General features: G+C 32.9%; 1 protein-coding gene across 1 annotated transcript; it reads right to left on the bottom strand.

The window, feature by feature from the left end:
• Window positions 1-219: 219 nt before the first annotated feature.
• On the bottom strand, window positions 220-18,567 carry LOC140452859 (facilitated trehalose transporter Tret1-like). Its single transcript, XM_072547194.1, has 2 exons — window positions 18,435-18,567; window positions 220-4,697 (listed from the first exon to the last, which is right to left on the bottom strand). The coding sequence occupies exons 1-2, from the start codon at window positions 18,478-18,480 to the stop codon at window positions 3,364-3,366; spliced, it is 1,380 nt and encodes a 459-aa protein (XP_072403295.1). The 5' UTR covers window positions 18,481-18,567; the 3' UTR covers window positions 220-3,363.
• Window positions 18,568-20,291: the final 1,724 nt, after the last annotated feature.

Raw genomic sequence — 20,291 nt, 5'->3', positions numbered from 1 at the left:
TTAATGTTTGGGCAAGAATTGTGGATAACAATCTAATAGGCCCAGTATTTCTTTCCAACAATTTAAATGGTGATAATTATTTGCAGTTCTTGGCAAACGATTTACAAGAGTGTTTGGAAGAAGTGAATATTGCAATAAGGCAAAATATGTGGTTTCTACAAGATGGCGCTCCACCGCATTAAAGTAATGAAGTCCGGGAATACCTTTGCAGTCAGTATCCTAGTCGGTTGATTGGAATTGGTCGTGACGCACCTATTTCTTGGCCACCCAGATGTCCAGGTCTTAACCCCATGGACTTTTGCTTTTGGGGGTTTATGAAAGAGAAAGTGTATTCTGTAACAATAGAGAACACACAACAATTGAGGGTTAGAATAATTGAAGCTGCAAATCAATTTAGTCAGAAAAATATGATTTTTCAGCGCATTCGGTTTTCCTTATTAAAACGATACCGAATGTGTATTGAAGAAAATGGGGGTCATTTTGAACATTTATTGTAATATCATATATATACAGGTTATAGAAATTTTTTGTACCTGTTAATTCATTTAAGCCATTTATTTGGTTGCACGTAATTTTTTAAAATTTAATGAAAAGGGCCGTAACTCAATAAAAACTGTTTTTTGAAAAAAGTGATAAATGGCAAACATTTTTTAAAAATAATGTGTTAAACTAATGATGCCACAAAATTCATTTGATTTAAACTTACTCAAAAGTTTGGGGGGGATTGAGAGCTGCACACCCCCCTAAAAATTTTTCTCTGAGCTTAGATTTTGTTGTTTCTTTTTTATGAAAAATGCTTTCAGAACAAGAAAGTAACGTGTCCATTTTTATTACAAAATGTCAAGTAGTTTGGGGGATAATGCAAAAAAAACAATTTTTATTTTGTAACTTCAAAGGGCTGTAACTTTTTTGTGTACATTTTTGTACTAAGGTAAGTTAGATTTAATTTATTTATTTTTGTTCCCGGAATGCCTGATTTATTTTATGACATGCCTTTTTAAAGCACCCAGTATTTAAGTATACAAAACTATGGTTTTTATTTCCTGTTGTATTTTAGCTGTTTCTTTTCTAGTGTATTCCAGAACTGGATTTTAATACTATATGATTGATTACGGATCTAAGCAGCATTTTTAGGTTGTTCGAAAATCTAAAAATTTGTTTGGATTTTTTACGCTCTACTAGATTTACAAAATATATACAAATTTCTCGTCACATAAAAAATCACAAAACGCAAAAAAAAACAAATAACTAAATTAAATCGATTGCCAAGTTCTCAGAAAATGAACAAAAATATTATTAGACATAAATTTTAAGTTAAAAAAAAAGAGTCAGAAAATAACAAAATATATTATGAAAGTATATAGAAAAATATATAACCAGCGAAAATAAAACATGAAAATCACTGCAAGAAATAGAAAATATAGTGAAAAGTAAAAGAGTAAGAAAAAATAACTACGTTGTCATCTGCACTGCAATGGATATTACCAGTCGGTATAGGTTGAACTACTCGTATTAAGGCTGTTTTATCGGTGCACCAAAACCTAGGGACAGTGTTTTCTCTGTTATTTACTGACAAAATGTCTCGAAATTTGGACACGTTATTCGAAATTATGTTGCCTTTAAACTGATGGTTTTACTTTTTTTATTTTTTTGAAACTTCTGTTAAAAAATTGGAATATACTGTTTAACGTTCTATTATAACCAAACTTTTTACGCCCATCACTCGAAAGAGTTTTTTTTTCTGTAATCGTTGATTTTTGTTTCACCTTTCTGTGTCCAGTAATAGTCGAGAAAAGCGTGTTCCAATTTTAAAGAAAATTGCTAAGAAATACTGAAATCTAATAGTGAAACGTGTTACTCATCATTAGGCTTAGTTTCATCGTTATCGCCTTCGTGACGTCAAATCTCATGAACGTACGGTCAGTTAGTTCGTGTTAAAACTAATTTGAATGAAGAATAATGTATTTGTTGTCATTAAACTACCCGTCGGCCGGCGGTACTGAGTAAAGATGGTCTCGCGTAAGCAGTGTAGAAAAGTAAGTGATACGCCCATTTCAAATCGCAGTGTACTTGAACTGCTAAAACAGCCTTAAACAGCAAAATTTTGTTTAAACAGTTTAAAAGTAGTCACATGATAATGAGAAATATGAAAAAAGTTTTGTAACGTTATAAGCGTCACATCTTTATTAATTTATATTTAAATAATTATTTTATTTTAAGTTCTTTATTAATTTATTAATTCCTTAACCTTCAGTTTCTTTTTACTATTTTTTTCTTCAAAAATAGTTGGCGCCCTCTCTCTATCTGTCCGGTAGAGTAAATATTCTATTCTATGTTGAGAGAAGAGCTAATTCCATCATAGGCATACGTTCTGTGGCTTCTGTGCTATACTTAATTGTAGTCGCTCCCCACTAATTTCAGTCAATCAGCTTTCAAGCGTGGTGGGATATATTTTTTTGTCTTTAGTTGAAATTTATAAAAGAAGGAAATATGGAATAAGGTTCATTTTATGGTCTGCAGAAATCTCTTGGGATGAGTACTTTCATTGTAACATATATATTTTATAATTCTGACTGTATTTTCAATATTCATAACCCCACTTCTTTCAAAACCACGTTTTCAATTTAATACATGTAGGAATCTTACAAAACTTAACTAATTTTAACTTACCTAACTTGCTATTTGTTTAATTGTGATTTTGTAAAATAATTGGCATGGAAGTTAACCCTCCTTGATGTCTTTCTAATACAAACTGTGTTATATTCTAGTTTCTGTAATATTTTATGGAATAAGTTATGGGATAATTTATTAAATTAAATGATTGAATAGCCACAAATCCAACCAACTAAGACTGCAGCTGTCTTTAATACCATACAACTACCATCAGGAGCCATCAACAACTTACCCTGTCAACCACATGAAGCCATAAGGATCAGTTTTAAATTTGTTTATTGTAAAGCTTTTGGCAGGGTTTGTTTGAGTAAACTTAATATTATTTTGTTTTATGCTGAATAAATAAGATTAGTTAATTCATTGTTTTATTTGTTACCAACTGAATTTTCAGTGTTTAATTCATAGTTTAAGACAGGACGGATTCACACTTGAGAGACAGTGCAAGGCGAAGCATAGACGATAAGCTCCCATAGTTTATTGACCATTGATAATACCTTTTATAATAGTCTTTTTTTATAATAGTCTTATCGTTACAGTTTATTTAAAAATAAATTTTAAGAGTAAAGAAAAATGTAGACTCATAGTCTGAAAATATAATTGGCAACCAGCCAATACTATAAACTTTGGCACTAAACCGCAATTTCCAACAAAGTGGTTGACTAAATCCCATACATACAACATATAACGTTTTCATCTACTAAGGATATTCTCTATTTCTAGGAAACTTTTTCCTTTCGTTTCTGGTAAGTATATATATAATCCTATAAAACCGCTAAAGCAGAAAAAACTAAATGTAAACATACAATAGTGTACACCCAGATATTCGGCTACCATTGGATAGATAAACGCTGTTGCAAACATTAGTAAATTACCAACCAGTTGGGCAATACTACATCCAAGAGATCGTATCTCGTCGGGAAGTAATTCTGTTTTTAATATAAAAGGTACAGAAGTAAGGCCAAACGTATACATTACAACAAAAATAATAATAAATAGTACGGGTAATAGCTTGATAGGTTGGGATAAAATGTAGTCGTTTTCTTTAAAGTAGAAAAAAATGCCTAGCAGTAACATAGAAATGCCACAAATAATAATAGCTAAGAGCAGTAAAAATCTCCTGCCTATTTTATCTATAATATTTAGGCCTACTAGATTTGAAAAAAGTTTAAATACTATTACTATTATTGCTAATGTATTACCAGATAAACTGGTAGTAACGTCATTAAGTAAGGTTCCTAAAAAGCCCAATACTATATGCATTCCTGCTAAATTCTGAATACTAATTACAGCAATAGAAAGTATTATTGCTTTTTTTACAGATTTTTTCTTAATACTAGTGTTTTTTGCAACAACTGACCCATCATTACGTTGTTTAAGTATTTCATGTTTTTCATGAGCTATCAGCTCTAAACTGTCAATATCTATAAACTTTCCTAATTTCTTTAGTTCTTGAATTGCTTCATCCTTATTGCCCTTTAACAGTAAATATACTGGTGATTCAGGTATAAAATATGAAAATATAAACAGAAGTACTATAGGTGCTCCACACAGCAAGGAAAACAGGTTTACGTTAGTAACTGATCCTATCGTAAATGCGTAAAGTTGTCCTAACACTGATGCTGTGGAAAGAAAATATCCTAGAGTTCCTCTGTTATGATCTTCGGCAATTTCAGCTGTGTATATTGGTACTACGATGGACCCAGCCGATATCACAGTTGATATTATCGTTAAACAAATATAAAATACGTATACTTCATTGGCAAAGAACAGACCGAAAAAAGCTGTAAGTAAAATTAAAGACAAGTATTGTATAGTCCGTTTTCGTCCTATCAAATCTGGAATTTTTCCTGTTAGTATCGTTCCAAGTGCAGATGCTAAAGGATTAATCGATGTCAAAATTGAAATTTGAAGCAAACTGATCGGTTTTTTCAGAGGGTTGATTGAGGTATCGTTGGATTGCAGTTTGGGAAGCACTGGTGAAGTCCATACTAGCATGCATCCTAAGGTGATGAAGAATAGGTTTACTAAAATATAAAAACATAAAATAAAAATTATTTTTAATGTTATGCTAGATTATCAAAAAGTTTAGAAATGTCATTTTTTGATCAAAATACATACTTTTAAATAATAATTAAAGGTAAAGATATAATAACTTTTTTGCAATAATAATTTAATGACATAAATTATTGGTAAATTTTTTATCCCATTTATTTATGAAAGCATCTTTTCAGTAAACTGTTATAATTAACCAAACTAATTGGTATTGTTGAGCCCAAACAGTTTTATTCAGTGGTTCTTCTTTTTTTGGTGCCTATTCGTTTCGAATATTGGCGATTATTCTGGCTATAATTATTGTTTTATGCTTTAAATAGATTAGTTGTTGTTGTAGAGAACCATATCCTCAGGTATTTTAACCATGATATTCTTATTCTCCTAATTCCTCGCTTCCCGAATACTTTGCCTTGAAGGATTATTTTCAGTAATCTATATTTAGTACCGTTTCTCATTATATATCCTAGATATTCTAACTTTCTACTTTTAATGGTATACATAACCTCTCTTTCTTTCCCCATTCTTCTTAGTACAATCTCGTTGGTTATCTTGTCCGTCCATAATATCCTTAGGATTCTTCTGTATAGCCACATCTGGAAGGCTTCAAGTTTTTTCTCCATCGCTTCAGTGAGTGTTAAGGATTCAACGCCGTAGTATAATATCGATAGATATAACATGGTAGAGGCCTTACTTTTATCTCCAGATTAAGGTTGTGGCTTTTAAAGAGTTTGACCATGTTGTTGAATGCACTCCTAGCTTTCTCAATTCTACATTTTACTTCTTGTGAGTGATCCCATTGTTAATTTACTATTGTTCCAAGATAGGTACACTGTTTTACTCGGTCCACTTGTGTATTCTTGATAAGCAGTTGGACCTCTTTAATTTTATTTTTGCTGATGGCCATAAATTTAGTTTTTGATATGTTTATTTGTAGTCGTAGTCCAAATCTTTCACTTACTTCATTAACTTTGTATATTTGTTTCTGTAAACTGTTTAAACTATCTGCAAAAATAACGATGTCATCTGCATAGCAGATTTTGATTAGGCGTTCTCTATTTAAAAGGATTCTGTGTTCGAAATTTTCGAAGGCTTCATTAAATTTTTCCTCTGAATATAGGTTGAATAATATAGGTGAAAGTATACATCCTTGATCCTAGAACTAATCCTAGATCGCTTTCGTCGGTTTATCTCCAAGATTTGTTCTCATTATGGCTGATTGGTTCCAGCATAAATTTTGTATTATACGCTGGTCTTTATCATCTATTTAGGCTTTTGTTAGAACATGAACTGTGTCAAATGCTTTTTGTTAGTCCACAAAGCAGGTGTAGATATCGCAAGTCATATATTTGCATCTTTGAAATAATCCCTATATACTAAATAGTGCATGTCTCGTACCTACGCATTTCATGAATCCAAACTGTTTGTCTTGTATTCTCTCTTCGCATGGCTTGTATATTCTGCGATGTATAATTAAAAAAAAAGTTTTAGTATATGGCTCATTAGACTTATTAGCCTATATTCTCCGCACTTTTTCGCTCCCTGTTCCTTTGCTAACGTAATAAATTCTGAAACTAGCCAATCTTTTGGAATATTGCCTGTGTCATAGATATTATTGAAGATTTTACATAGTAATATTAAAGATTCATCATCAAGAAGTTTAAGAAATTCAGACTGTATTCCGTCTGGTCCTGGAGCTCGCCCTTCTTTTAGTGATATTATGGCTGCTCTTATTTCTGCCACTAGTATAGGTGGTCCTGTTTCCGTAGGTATTGGTGACTGGTTCTCTCCCTCTCATCAAAAAATAAATTTCGTATGTAATTTTTCCAGGTATTCTCAATACTCTCTTTGTTCACGATTACCTCTCCGGTATCATTAACAAGTTTACTTACTCTTCTGTTTTTACATTTGCCTGTAATTTCTCTTACCTTTTTATGCACGTTGAAGTCGTCGCATTTACTTTGTAGAATTTCGATTTCTTTTCATTTTTTCTCCAGTTCTTTCTGTTTGGCTTCTCTGATGTTCGTCTGTATAATTTGTTGTAATGTTTTATACATATAGTTATTGTATCTCTTCCTTCCTACCTTCTTTCTTCCATCAGCTGCAAAATCTCTGTCATCATCCATGTCTTACTCTTTCCTTCTTCGTTCTTCATAAAATTGTCTTTAATGTCGTCTATCGTTTTATAAAGGTATTCTATCTTCTCTTCTGTGCTTTCCGTTGTATTATCGATTTCTTTGAATTTACTATTTATTGTTTTGCTGACTATTTCTTTTACTTCATTTCATTTTAGTTTTAGCATGTCATGTTCTTTTACAGTTTTTCCGCGTATTTTCTTTAACTTGGTTCTATACACGCCCACTAAAGGATTGTTTTCAGATTTAATATCATCGCCCGGGTAGGCTTTAACACTGTTGAAACTATTTCGATATCTTTTGTTAACAAGTATGAAGTCTATTTGGTTTCTTATAATAACATCTTCTCTATTGTCTCTAGGTGATTTCCACGTATACAGGCGTATTCGGTTTTAGTAGATATTATTCGATAGTAATTCGGTAGTATGACCTGTATGGTACCTGACCATATCTCAATGACAGAAAACTCAGAAGTGCATAAGATAAACAAAGAAGAACTGAAAAAAGAATTGAAACAAATGAAAAATGGAAAAACACCCGGGCCTGGAGACATTCCCATCGAGTTGGTGAAACATGGACCGGATGCTCTTTTGGAAAGCTTAGTGAATATTTTTAATAAATGCCTAATTGAAGGCCAAACGATTCCAGACGATGAATTTGGCCCACATTAGCCCCATTTATAAAAAGGGAGACAGAAAAAAATGCGGGAATTATAGAGGCATTAGCGTAACTAGCTCGCTGGGAAGGTTATATGATCGTATATTGAAAAGAAGAATAGAAGAGGAGTATAAAGAAATTGAAGAACAAAGCGGCTTCAGAGCAGGAAGATCGTGCGTGGACAACACATTTACCCTTCAACAAGTAATTGAAAAACGAACAGTTCGAAACCTCCCTACGTATCTGGTATTTATAGAACTGGAGAAGGCTTATGATACAGTTGCTTTAAAACTCTTATTTAGTGTCTTGACGAAAACGGACCTTAGTAAAACATATCTAAAAACAATACTCTTCTTCTCATTGCGCCGTCTCCTTTCGAAGGTTGGCGATCCAAATGGCAATTGTAGTTTTGGAAACTGCTGCGCGAAAGATCTCTGCGGATGAGCGGTCGAACCATCTCCTTAGGTCTTTCAGCAACGAGTTCTGGCGAAAAGCAATACTGAACATCTATAAATCCTGTTTTTACAGTCCTCAAAGCACTGTAAAAACAGGAAATACTTTCTCAAGGGTATTTACAGTAACGAAAGGCTTGAGACAAGGATGTTGTCTTTTCCTCACCCCATTCAAAATATATATCCAAGAAGCACTGCACCAGTGGAGGCAAAAATGTGCGGGAATGGGGTTGAAGCTTAACAACCATTATCTGACAATGCTGTTATTTGCGGATGATCAAGTACTAATTGCAAGCTGTGAATAAGATGCAGATTATATGCTTAGAAAGCTCAAAGATGAATACGAAAAATGGGGGATGAGTATGAATATGTCTAAAACAGAATATATGCGAATAGGCAGTGAAGACAAAGACCCGGATTTGGAAATTAGACAAATGAAAAGGTGCTACGAATACAAATATTTGGGAAGTATTATCTGCAGTAAAGGAACAACGGAACGAGATATAGACTATAGAGTGCAACAAGGCAGGAAGAGTGTTCAAATTCTGAATTCGATACTTTGGTCCAACAAAGCTACTATGAGAACTTAAATGACTATCTACAAAGTAATTGTAGAGCCCATTCTTACATATGGAGCAGAATGTTGGCAAATGACAGTAAAAGGAAAGAAAAAAGTTGAAACGGTTGAAATGGACTACCTGAGAAGAGCTTGCCGTATATCAAGAGTAGAACGTATACCTAATTCTGAAATTAGAATAAAAACAGATAGAGTACATACAACTTCTGAAAGAATAGAAACTAGACAGTTAATATGGTATGGACACGTACAGAGGATGGACGACAACAGATGGCCAAAAAGAGCTATGGAATACAATCCAAGTAATAGAAGGAAACGAGGAAGTCCAGCCAAGTCTTGGATACAAGGTGTTATGAAAACCATGAAAGACAGAGCCACGGGAGGCGGCATAATCTGTAGGATCCCCGCTTATATATATATATATATATATATATATATATATATATATATATATATATATATATATATATATATATATATATATATATATATATATATAGTAGTTAGGTATTATTGACTGACACGTTATGTAAAATAAAGTTTTATTTTGGGATTGCAGTCATTAATAGGGCAGGAAAGTGAAACTCTTTGTTCTTTATCTAGCTTTCGCACAATTTATTTGCTTCTTCAGAAGAAAGAAGCATATCCTGAAGAAGCAAATAAATTTTGCGAAAGCTAGATAAAGAACAAAGAGTTTCACTTTCCTGCCCTATTAATGACTGCAACCCCAAAATAAAACTTTATTTTATATATATATATATATATATATATATATATATATATATATACATATATATATATATATATATATATATATATATATATATATATATATATATATATATATATATATATATATATATATATATAATTCGGTAGTAAATTTTATTCGAATTTATGGTATTTATATAGAAGCTTAGAAGAACAAGAACAACTTCGTCTGACAAATTTACATGATTTAATCATTAAAATTTCCTTCAATAAAAAGTGTCCAATTATATGCTTAACGATAAATACATATTGACCTATAATGAACATAAGTCATATTTCGCCATCTACAGTTCTGTCGATTTACTTCGCAATTTAAAGTAAATACTTGTTTAAACAATAAAAACCTAAGAATCAATTACATATCGATACCTTTTTGCCATAATATCGTAAGTGACAAAATTAGGGAAAACAGTTTTATTGAAGAATCGTATCTATCAAGCCGCCAGGCACCTCCCAGCAAAATTATCGTAAGGTATAATAGCATAGTTTTGGAGAAAAAACCGAATTTGCTGTAACGTAAGTCACATAAAAATGTGAACAAATCTATTTTGTAGTTGTGAAAACATCGCATGGTCACCAAAACATCGTAAGGTGCAAGTCACGTGGTACAAAAATTGCTACTTACGATGCAGCGAAGTGCGTTACGATCTATTAGTGCACTGTGTATAGCCGCAGAATTAGAACGTAAGTACCACAAAATAATTTTTTCGGTAATTATTTATGGTTTTTACTTTTGCTTTAGGCATAAAAGATAATAAAACGTCGAAAACAAGAGGCTGGAAGAAGCAGAAGACAATGTTCGTACAAGTATATAATTAGGTGGAATGATGTGGAACACAAGGTGTGCCAACAATTTTTATTGAAAACCTCGGATATTTCACAAATGACTTTGAGATATACGAAAGAAAACTCTACGTCAGCCTCATTTTCCAAAATAGATCCGAGAGGTAAGCATGTTCCACATAACAAGACTGGGAAAGAGCAGAAGCAGAATGTTTCAGATTTTATCACGTTGCTACCCGCTGTTCCACCCATTATTGTAGAAATAAAACATCGAGAAGACACTTACCCACTGAATTTCGTAATGTATCATTCTTATACGAACTTTTTAAGAAGAAACAGTTAGAAAATGGCATAACTAAGAACGATATCGTTTCCCTGTAAGTGTTCTGAAAGATTTTTAAGGCAGAATTTAATATCGGATTTCACTTGCCGAAAAAAGATAAGTGCAAAGTATGTGAAGTAAGAAAAGACAAAGATTTTGAGGAAACAGAAGAAACAAAGCAATTGTATGAAAAACATTTGGAAAACAAAGAAAAATGCAAAGACTCATTTCTAGCTGATCAAAAAAAACTATCTTAGATTAAAAAATTTAATGTGCTAGTTTCGACGTACAGAAGGTGTTTAAGACACCACATGGAGACAATTTGCTCTTGTGCTACACCAGAAAGTATGCTTATTACAATCTTATAGTTTACGAAAGTGGAATCCCAAATGGGTTTTGTTATTTGTGGGGAGAATGTGACGGAGGACGTGGCAGTAACGAAATATCTACCATAATCTACAAATATTTGCAAGAAGTTGCATCTAATAATCCAGACTTTTCTTAGGGATTCTGGTAATATAACATCAATCAGTGTGCGATACTTACTACCAGGCCATACTTATATGCCTGTCGACTCAGTTCCGCAACAATTGAGCGGTTTATCAAAAAACGCGTAGTATGGGCTCCATCAGAATGGTGTAAATTGATATCCAACTGTCGTACCAAACCTAAACCATTTGAAACAATAAAAATTGATTTCAGCGACTTCTTAGAATGGAAAAAAATATCTGATGATGTACTAAAACCGAGTAAATTCAAATGTAAGAACGGAAAACCTATAAAAATCAGTAAAATTAAAAATGTAAAATTTGAGAAAGGTAACCCATATATTATTATAAAGGTTGAATATTTAAATAATGGCCAGAACTGCATCAATTTCACGATGGAATTAAAAGGAAAAAAAAAAAACAAAACGGCTTTAGTCTCAAAAATTGTCTATTTCCGTTGCAAAGAAAAAAGACTTAATTGATCTCTGCGACTACAATATAATTCCTCTCAGGTTTTAAAAGAATAAAGAACATAGGCTAATGAAAACGTCAGCTACGCCAGATAAGCTAGCAGAATCCGATGAGGAAGACGAAAGCGATGAAGGGCCCCAAGATTAGATTTCTGCTGACTAGCTATGATTTATATTTATTATACCACATGCAATAACATTAGATATTATGACTATTTGTTTATGACAAGTTTATGACTAAAGCTATTTGTTGTTCAGTTAAATGCCTATTGTACTTTTTACTTTTCACAAATAAATTACCTTAAATAAATGATTTTTGGTATTTTTTTATATATATTTATGTTACTTTATGAGGCTGCGTCTAAACATACTTTTTATCGTAAGTGCTGAGCTTACGATAACAATCATAATGTGAAATTATTTCTGAATTTACCAAAATTATCGTAAGTGTTGGACTTGTATAAAACTACGGTAGCAAAATTATTTTTAATGCTTCCAAAGTAACGTAAGTCCAACTACAAAAAAACTGAAACTATTTTGAAGAAAAATCATTACTTTACTTCAAACACTCATCGTAATACGTCCGGATGCCAATTTTCACTTCAATTGGACATTTCTAAACACGTTTATTGAAAAAACTGCCGTACTGTAAAATTTACTAATCGAGACTTACGATGTTATGGCAAAAAGGTATCGATATTGTCCTACTTCTTTATTATTACCTCGCATAATTATACTAGCAAGGTCTAGATAGTAAACATACTTTTTCTGGTATGCGTTTAGTGTTTATCAAATACCTAACCTTAAAACTAATGTGATTGTCTTAAAGGTCTAATAGAGTATTAAATTTCACATTGTTCTGTATCTTATTTTTTAATGCAAATTTAAAATTCTCCTATAAAGTAATAGGTAAATGTGTTAAAAGTTGTCTCGTGGTGTAAACTACCCAGTGGTAATTTACCAGTAATTATCTAGTGAGAATTTCTGGCCAGTTTTTCTTAAGTCTTCTTTCTTCTCTTCGATGGTTGTATATTTCACGAACTAATCAGTTTTCTTGGTGATATATCTTATTTTTGTACTGTTTTGGTCCAATGTCATCAATAATTAAAGAGATTTTTAAATGTTTATGTATTGTTGGATGTCTCAAGCTGGAGATGAACCAGATTGTGCGTATTGTTTTGGACTGAAATCTTTGTAGTATCTTGGTATTGGATGGATTCGAGCATCCCCAAAGTTCAATACCATTTAAAATCATTTCAATGTCCAAATTGGCTTTTAAATTTACTAATATACAATTTACTATATAAAATTTTCTAATATACAATATTTACTAATATACAATTGCAAGCAGTTGATACTGTGACTGTTCTACGATAAACCCAATCATTTGTCTAGTTATAAGAACTAGTTGCTGCTTTTTCAGCTTAACGTGAACTCTCCAAGTAAATATTTTCGTTTAAATGGAGTCCTAAATATTTTAATTCTGGTTTTATTCTAATTGATGTATTGTTAACGGTGACTTAAGAATATAACTGTTATATCTTCTAATAAAGGTAATTTGACTAGATTTGTTGCTGTTAACCTTTATTCGTCATCTGTTAAACCATTCTTGTAATAAATTAAGGCTCTGTAAGCCTATAGATACAAGGATTGTTTTTACATTAGCTGAGAGCTAAATTCAGTCACATAGAGATGGGATGTTTGTCAGCTTAGCATCTCTAAATAACTGGTTTCTCCTCCGCGCGTAGCTATTTGCGACGATCACAAACTATGGCAATATGGCGATAGTAACTATGACTAAAATTCAGTCACATAGACATATTGTGTTGCTTCACTTGGCTTATCTCTAAATTATATGAACAGCGTCAATTGCCCGGATCTCCAAGTAACTACGATATATACATTAATTGTATCACTTATCCAGCCAAAGTCAACGGGCCCAAAATATTCATTATCATTTTTGAAATTATTGCGTCGAACGAATTTTGTCACGTAAAGGAGCAACACAGGCCCGTTGGACCCTATTTGTATTTATACGCAAAGTCCATATTTTTGTTACAGAAGTTAATCTGGTAGTCAGATAATGTTTTTGTGGATTATCTAAACCACTTTTATGATTCCGGAAATCTAATAAATAAGTCTAAACGTGTAACAAACAATGTGAACATCTCTTTGATGTGAACATCGAAGAGATGCGTACAATATTTGTTATATCTAGTCTAATTGAATTTTAAAAACTGATAATAATTGTTGGAATGCAATAATATTGTTAGGTGGGTACCTATACATATTTTGAAATAAATAATGCATCTGCTATCAGTCGTCTGATCTCGATGTTAGTGTCGACAACTAAGCTCCTAAAATTATATTGAATTATAGTGAAAGTAGATAGTGCGAATAAAATGTCCCGAAAACCATTATCAGCTGCAGAACTGAAAGATATTGCTAATAATTTATGGGATTCCGATGATGAATAATCTCCGGAAGTAGGTGGCATTGAAAGTGACTCTGAAATTGAAGATAATCTTTCGGAAGCAAGTGAAGAGGACGATCAGCTAGTAGTATTGAGTGGTAATGAAGAAGATTGTGTAGCTACAAGTTCCCAGATTTAAGAGAGTGTAATTTTTTAAACTAAGGATGGAATTAACTGGAAGAGTCAACCACAACCGACAGGACGTATGCGATCCTGTGTTAGCCCCTGGTGAGTATCGATGATCCTGTTGATTTTTTTTTGTGTATTTGTGGACGAATAAATTGTAAACGAAATAGTGAAGTGTATAAATAAAGAAGCCGAAAAAGTCCTGGGGATAGGGGACTGGAAATATTGCGACTCTACAGAGCTATATGCCTTTATTGGACTACTACTAACTGTTTGGCACCTAAGTGCCAATATCCATAATGTAGATATACTTTGGAGTAAGTTTTATGGACCAACTATAATTAAAGTTACCATGAGGTTAAAACGATTTATAAATTTGCTAAGATTTGTTCGATTTGACGATAAGGACGTGAGGTCTGAACGAGAGGGAACGACAAATTAGCAGCAATGCGCGATGTGTGGAATCAAGTCAACCAAAACTTTCAGAAATACTATTTAAAAGAAAAAACATAACGGTAGATGAACAACTTGTTCCGTATCAAGGTAGGTGTCCTTTCAAGCAGTATATTCCTTCAAAGCCAGATAAGTATGGCATGAAAATATGGTAGGCTTGTGACTCAAAAACATATATTACCCTTTAGATGGAATACCATATACAGGAAAAAACCGAAATACGGTAGCCAAAGATCTTGCATCTCAAGTTATAAAGCAACTCGTTGATCCTTATTATAATTCCAAGAGGAATGTGACTTGCAATAACTACACTCACGATCATAAAATCCGGGTCATCTTGAAAATTTCAAGTTTCTTAAATATTTTTGCCTCTGGTACAGTAATAACCTTTTTTTGGCTAATGTATTTTTTATTTGTCATCAATGTTTGTTTTGAAAGAAAAAAAAATGGTTTTTTATTGTTTTTATTGAAAAAACAGAAAACAAATCAAATTATTGATAAAACAGACATACGAAAAAAAATGGAAAATACAGAACGTGGTAAAAAATCAGTGAAATTTCAATGACCAATATCGTGTATTGCCTCCCCTTGCTCTAATAACCTCTTGGAGACGACGGGGCATACTCTCAATTTTCTCCGGATTACATGTTGTGGTATGTTATTCCACTCTCTCACTAACAGATTATTAAGCTCTTGTGCGTTGTTAGGAGGAGGTTTATGGGTTTGAATACGTTTTTTTCAAATCGTCCCAGAGAAGTTCGATGGGATTCAGGTCCGGAGACCTAGCTGGCCAGGGTACCCTCGTAATTCCAACTTCGTCCAAGTATTACATACTGATCCTGGCAACGTGCGGTCGCACGTTGTCCTGCATAAAAACGGCGTTTTCTCCAAGCCCTGCCATGTGGGGCATAACATGTTCTTCCAGAATCTCCGTAATGTACCTTCGTGCAGTTAGGGACCCATTTTCGATGAAGGGTAATTCTATGTGGAAGTCGGAAGATATACCTCCCAAGCCATGACCGAGCCTCCACCAAATGGCATTCTTGGAGCAATGCAAGCTTGTGAAAATCGTTCACCGGTTCTCCTCCAAACTCTTACACGTCCATAGAATCCAGTTAGGCAGAAACGGGATTCATCTGAGAATAACACTTTGCTACAATCGTTAATTCCCCAATGCGCGTATTGTCGAGCAAAAGCTAGTCGTGCAACTCGAAGCACCCGGCGAAGTGGCGGTTCTCTAGCCATTACCCGAGAAGATAGTCAAGAAGAACGAAGTCTTCTTCTGACTGTTGCAACAATAAAATTGCGATTCCGTATTTCCTGTAGACGATTTTGATGCATAACCGCAGCTGAAGTCCGGTTTCGTAAAACCTAAAACACAAGGAAACGGTCATCTAGTGCCTTGGTCGTTCTTCTTCATCCAGAGCCAGGTCGCCTGGTTAGCAAACTTGCCTCCTGAAAGCGTTGAAGCACTCGTTGAACCGTAGAAAGGCTTACGCCAACATTTCTTGCGACTTGCCGTTGAGTGTGACCGTCTTCCACAAGTGCAACAATTTGTGCCGTTTCAACAACAGTCAAAGGCATTTTGTCAAAAAATAAACACTAATAATGGCACTAATAAACACTAATGGTGGCAATAATAAACGTTTGTCCGTTGCATTTGAACAGAAAGTCGAAGTACAAACGAGACATTTAAAACAAGCGGAGTTACATGTAGCGTTCATTTTGGGAAGTGTGCACTTTACCGCGAAATCGGCACTATTGGGATTCTTTGTTACAAAGGAAACCGCAACAATTCTCAGAAACATGCATTAGTTTGTATTTGTGTTATTATTATTTACGATAAAGCTCGTTAAAAATGAAATATCGGTGATTTTCAAGGTGACCCGGATTTTATGATCGCGAGTGTATTTCACTGATCTTGTTCTTGCACATGAATTACTGGCAAATTCACTAACTCTTGTGGGCACAGTTAAAAAAAATAATAGATTTGTTTCTCGGGAATTTCTACCAAACAAGAACCGTTTAGAGAAATCTTAAATTTTCGGATTAACTTGAACAGCATCTCTTGTTTCTTACGTTCCGGAAAAACAAAGAAGTATCATAGTCCTGTCTTTCATGCATCACAATGCTTACTGTGCAGATGATGTTGACAAAAAACCAGATATGATACTCTATTATAATAGCACAAAATGTAGTGTCGATACGCTAGACCAAATGGTTCATAAATATATGTGCAAAAGACGAACTAACCGTTAGCCTTTTGCATTTTTTATGAATATTTTAAACGTGGCTGGGGTAGCCTTATTTATTGCTTGTACAAATTTACATACAAAAAGGAACGAAAACAAAAATAAAAAGAGAAGATTGTTTCTTATAACGACAGCAAAACAACTAGTGTTGCTTCAAATTTTGAAAAGAAAATCAAGGCGACTACAATGGAAAACAAAACAGCGTATTGAAAAATGCTTAAGGGAAGTTAAAACACACAATAAAAAGCAAAAACTAGCAAAACCTCCAGTTTTAATAAGGAAAAGGTGTCACATGTGTCCAACAAAAAAGGACAGGAAACAAAAACAAATTTGTGAAATATGCAGTAGAAATGTGTGTAACCATCACTGTATAATTTATTAAAAAGGCTTGTGGCTTAGTCCCAACTAAAATAGTAAATTGATATGACAGTATAAGTATTAATTTGTAATAGAATTTGTAAATATCGAGTATCAGACATAAATTCGCTTTTGTGTTTACATACTGAGAGAAATTAGTAGGAATTTATGTCATGGATAAGTTTACGATACTTTTAGTAATGCCAAATCTGAGATAAAAGTACAGTGCGTTTACATATTACCCAGATAATTATATTTTGCCTTGCGGATACTTGACACTTATATCCTGTATCGTCTTTCTTTGCAAAGTGTTCATTTCATTTCGCTATGATGATCACATATATAAATAAGAGATTTAGCATGACCATATCTGCAAAAACCAAAACTAGAAAATTATATACTGAAATCTCCAGTGTATCAGCATGCCTTATTATGATAGGGTGAAAAAACGATTACTACGAAGCATAATTGGAAAAATATTAATGGCTAGGGAAAGGACTGAAGACAAGAGATAAATGTACAAATATATAAATGATTTATATCGAATATAAAAAAAATGTAACCAGTGCATCAGCAAATAGGATAGTCAAAGTAGCGTGAGACAAATTTCCAACAGTCTGAAAAAGTATTTTGAGTCTGATGAATACATAAAGTAGTAATATCAGTTGGCTAACAAGAAATCTACTATGTAAACAGACCAACAGAAATAATAATAGGTAAAAAAAATAATTTTCAGATGGTCAATTACTTTAAATAATTGCCAGTGTTAGTGGACGGCGAAAATGGAAGGAGTGCAGAAATAAGCGAAAGAATTAAAGCGGAGAACAGGGTGTATTTAAAATATCAGTGAACACTTAAAGAATAAAACCTAAAACAAAAAAACAAAGATAAAAATATATAGAGCACCAAAAAAGAAAAACTAAGAATAACTAAACTTTTCTAGAGAAAACCTAAAAATAACTAAAAAAAATATGAGAGAACACACGGCCAATAAAGATAGAACAAGGAGAATATAGAAGACTAATGAACCATGAAATAAGAAACATAACCAAAGGGGAAGACATAGTAAAATTTAATAAAGCACAAAGACTGAGATGGTTTGGACGCACACAAAGAAGAGAAGAAGGCGCAATAATTAGGAAGATAACAAACTAGACACCAGTAATAAACAGACCAAAAGGAAGACCAAAAATAAGATGGAAAATAGATGGAGGTTGGAAAAAAATAGTGGATAAAGCAAAAGCACATACTAATCTTTGAGAAATAGCCTAAAGAATATATGAGGACTAATCAACGGCGTTAAATGAATTAAAAGAGCTCAAGGAATATTGAGAGAAAATAAAAATAAACTTTAAATTTTATTATCGTATATATTAGCTACTTTAATTTTACTTACCACTTATAGCAGAAAAATAGAGAAAGAAATTAAATTTTTGTCTCATAATTAAATTTTTCTTTCAATTATCTTACAACTTTATTTGTGCGGGTTTGAGTATAAATTGTTAAAACATACTTAATATTTAATTTTTACTTTCCACAGTAATTTCGTTTCTTTATCTTCAATATTAGCAAATAATTAGTTTATAAATTATGCATTAATATTTACTGGTAGATAACCTCGGAAATATAAAGTTTATACACGAAAACATTCCATCATAATTTATGTATGTATATTCAAAAAACAATTATATGTTATTTGGAAGTTTTACGACCTTACTGCAGTTATTTCTACAATATCTGTTAGGCATTGGGTTTTGTAGTGACGGACTAGGGATAAAGTGGGCCCTAGGCAACATTATAATTCCGAACCTATTTCTTAGTCATGACACTTACTTTACTTTTGGTAGTTAAGTTTCAAAGCATATAGTATGTAGTTCTATTTATTATATCGGATTCCAAGAAAAAAATATATACTTGCACAAGAATTAAATAAACATAATTTATTAAAATAAACTGCAATACTTAAATAAATATACCTAGATTGATTATTTATATTGCCTTTTTTCTCACTTTTAATTTGGCACACGTCAATAAGATTTTCATAATTAATAGAGCTACTTAATACCTCCTTTTGTATATAAAGTAATGATAAACTATTAAATTTTTGTTGGCCTATTATGGATCTTAATAGTTATTTATGTACCAAGGGTATTAAATAGATGTTTATGCCCATAGGGCGACGATGATACAAACCCGAGGGCCTCTGGCCCTAGGGTTTGTAAGTCGCCCAATGGCATATACATCTAGAGGAGAAGGTACAAATATGGGCTACCATTTTGTTTATTTCTGATATCTTGACTATTTTTTGATCGAAAAAGTTCAAATTGTATAATTGGCATGTATAATTATTTTGCCCTTTTGTGCTAGTCCGTTTTTCTTCCTAGTAAGATATTTTTTCTGTAATGTCATAAAAACACTCACGGTGTCATTTAAGTGGTATAAAGTGAGAAAAGGAAAGGTAATATAAATATGGGCTACTAGTAAAAATATTTTTATTTTTATTTTATAATTCTTTATGTACAATATTCACACACATATTCGTCTCTTTCTGCACCAGAATAATCTGTATGTTATCACAAGTTGCACATACGGCACTGGATCTATTTTTCACCTCGATAATCCTCACAAAATTTTCCATCACGGAAAATACAATTTACATCCATAGGAATCTCTTCCAAATCCATATCTTCATCAGCTGGTTAAAATTCTTGCTCACTATCGTTGTCAGAAGAACTTTCGATTTCCTTTTTATACCGCCTCTCTGACTTGTTCTTAATTTTTTTTCTTAGTCACTTCCCTTGTGAACTCAGTCGTAATGTGTTGTTTTACTGCTTGTACATTTAATTTCTTTTTGATTTTTTGCTGGTCTGATACTTCCTTGTAAGCTGAAGAAGTTATTACCGTAGATTTTGATGATTTTCTACTACGATTTGTAGATTTTTTCCTGATCGACCGCACTGGCGATATTTCAAATGGAGTTACAAACTTCTGCAAAGCAGAAGGACCTGGTTCACTGATGTTGCTTGCTTCTGGTGTTTTTGGTAGGATAGCAGGTTCAATAGCTTGCGGTTCTACATGGCTGTGGTTGTTACTCTCAATTTCTGCTGCAATAAATTCTGGATCTGATAACACAGTCTTATTCAATGGGTAAATTCCAGGGTCGCGGAATCCATTTACAGCAATTTCTCCAATTTTGCTTTTAAGGTATGCTTTGCCAAAAAATTCTCTAATATCGTACTGAGAGAGGGCGCAG

This window comes from Diabrotica undecimpunctata, chromosome 1 (genome assembly GCF_040954645.1).
Source record: "Diabrotica undecimpunctata isolate CICGRU chromosome 1, icDiaUnde3, whole genome shotgun sequence".
Lineage (NCBI taxonomy): Eukaryota > Metazoa > Arthropoda > Insecta > Coleoptera > Chrysomelidae > Diabrotica > Diabrotica undecimpunctata.
The sequence above is the reverse complement of the archived record's forward strand: the minus strand, read 5'-3'. Positions and strand labels throughout refer to the sequence as shown.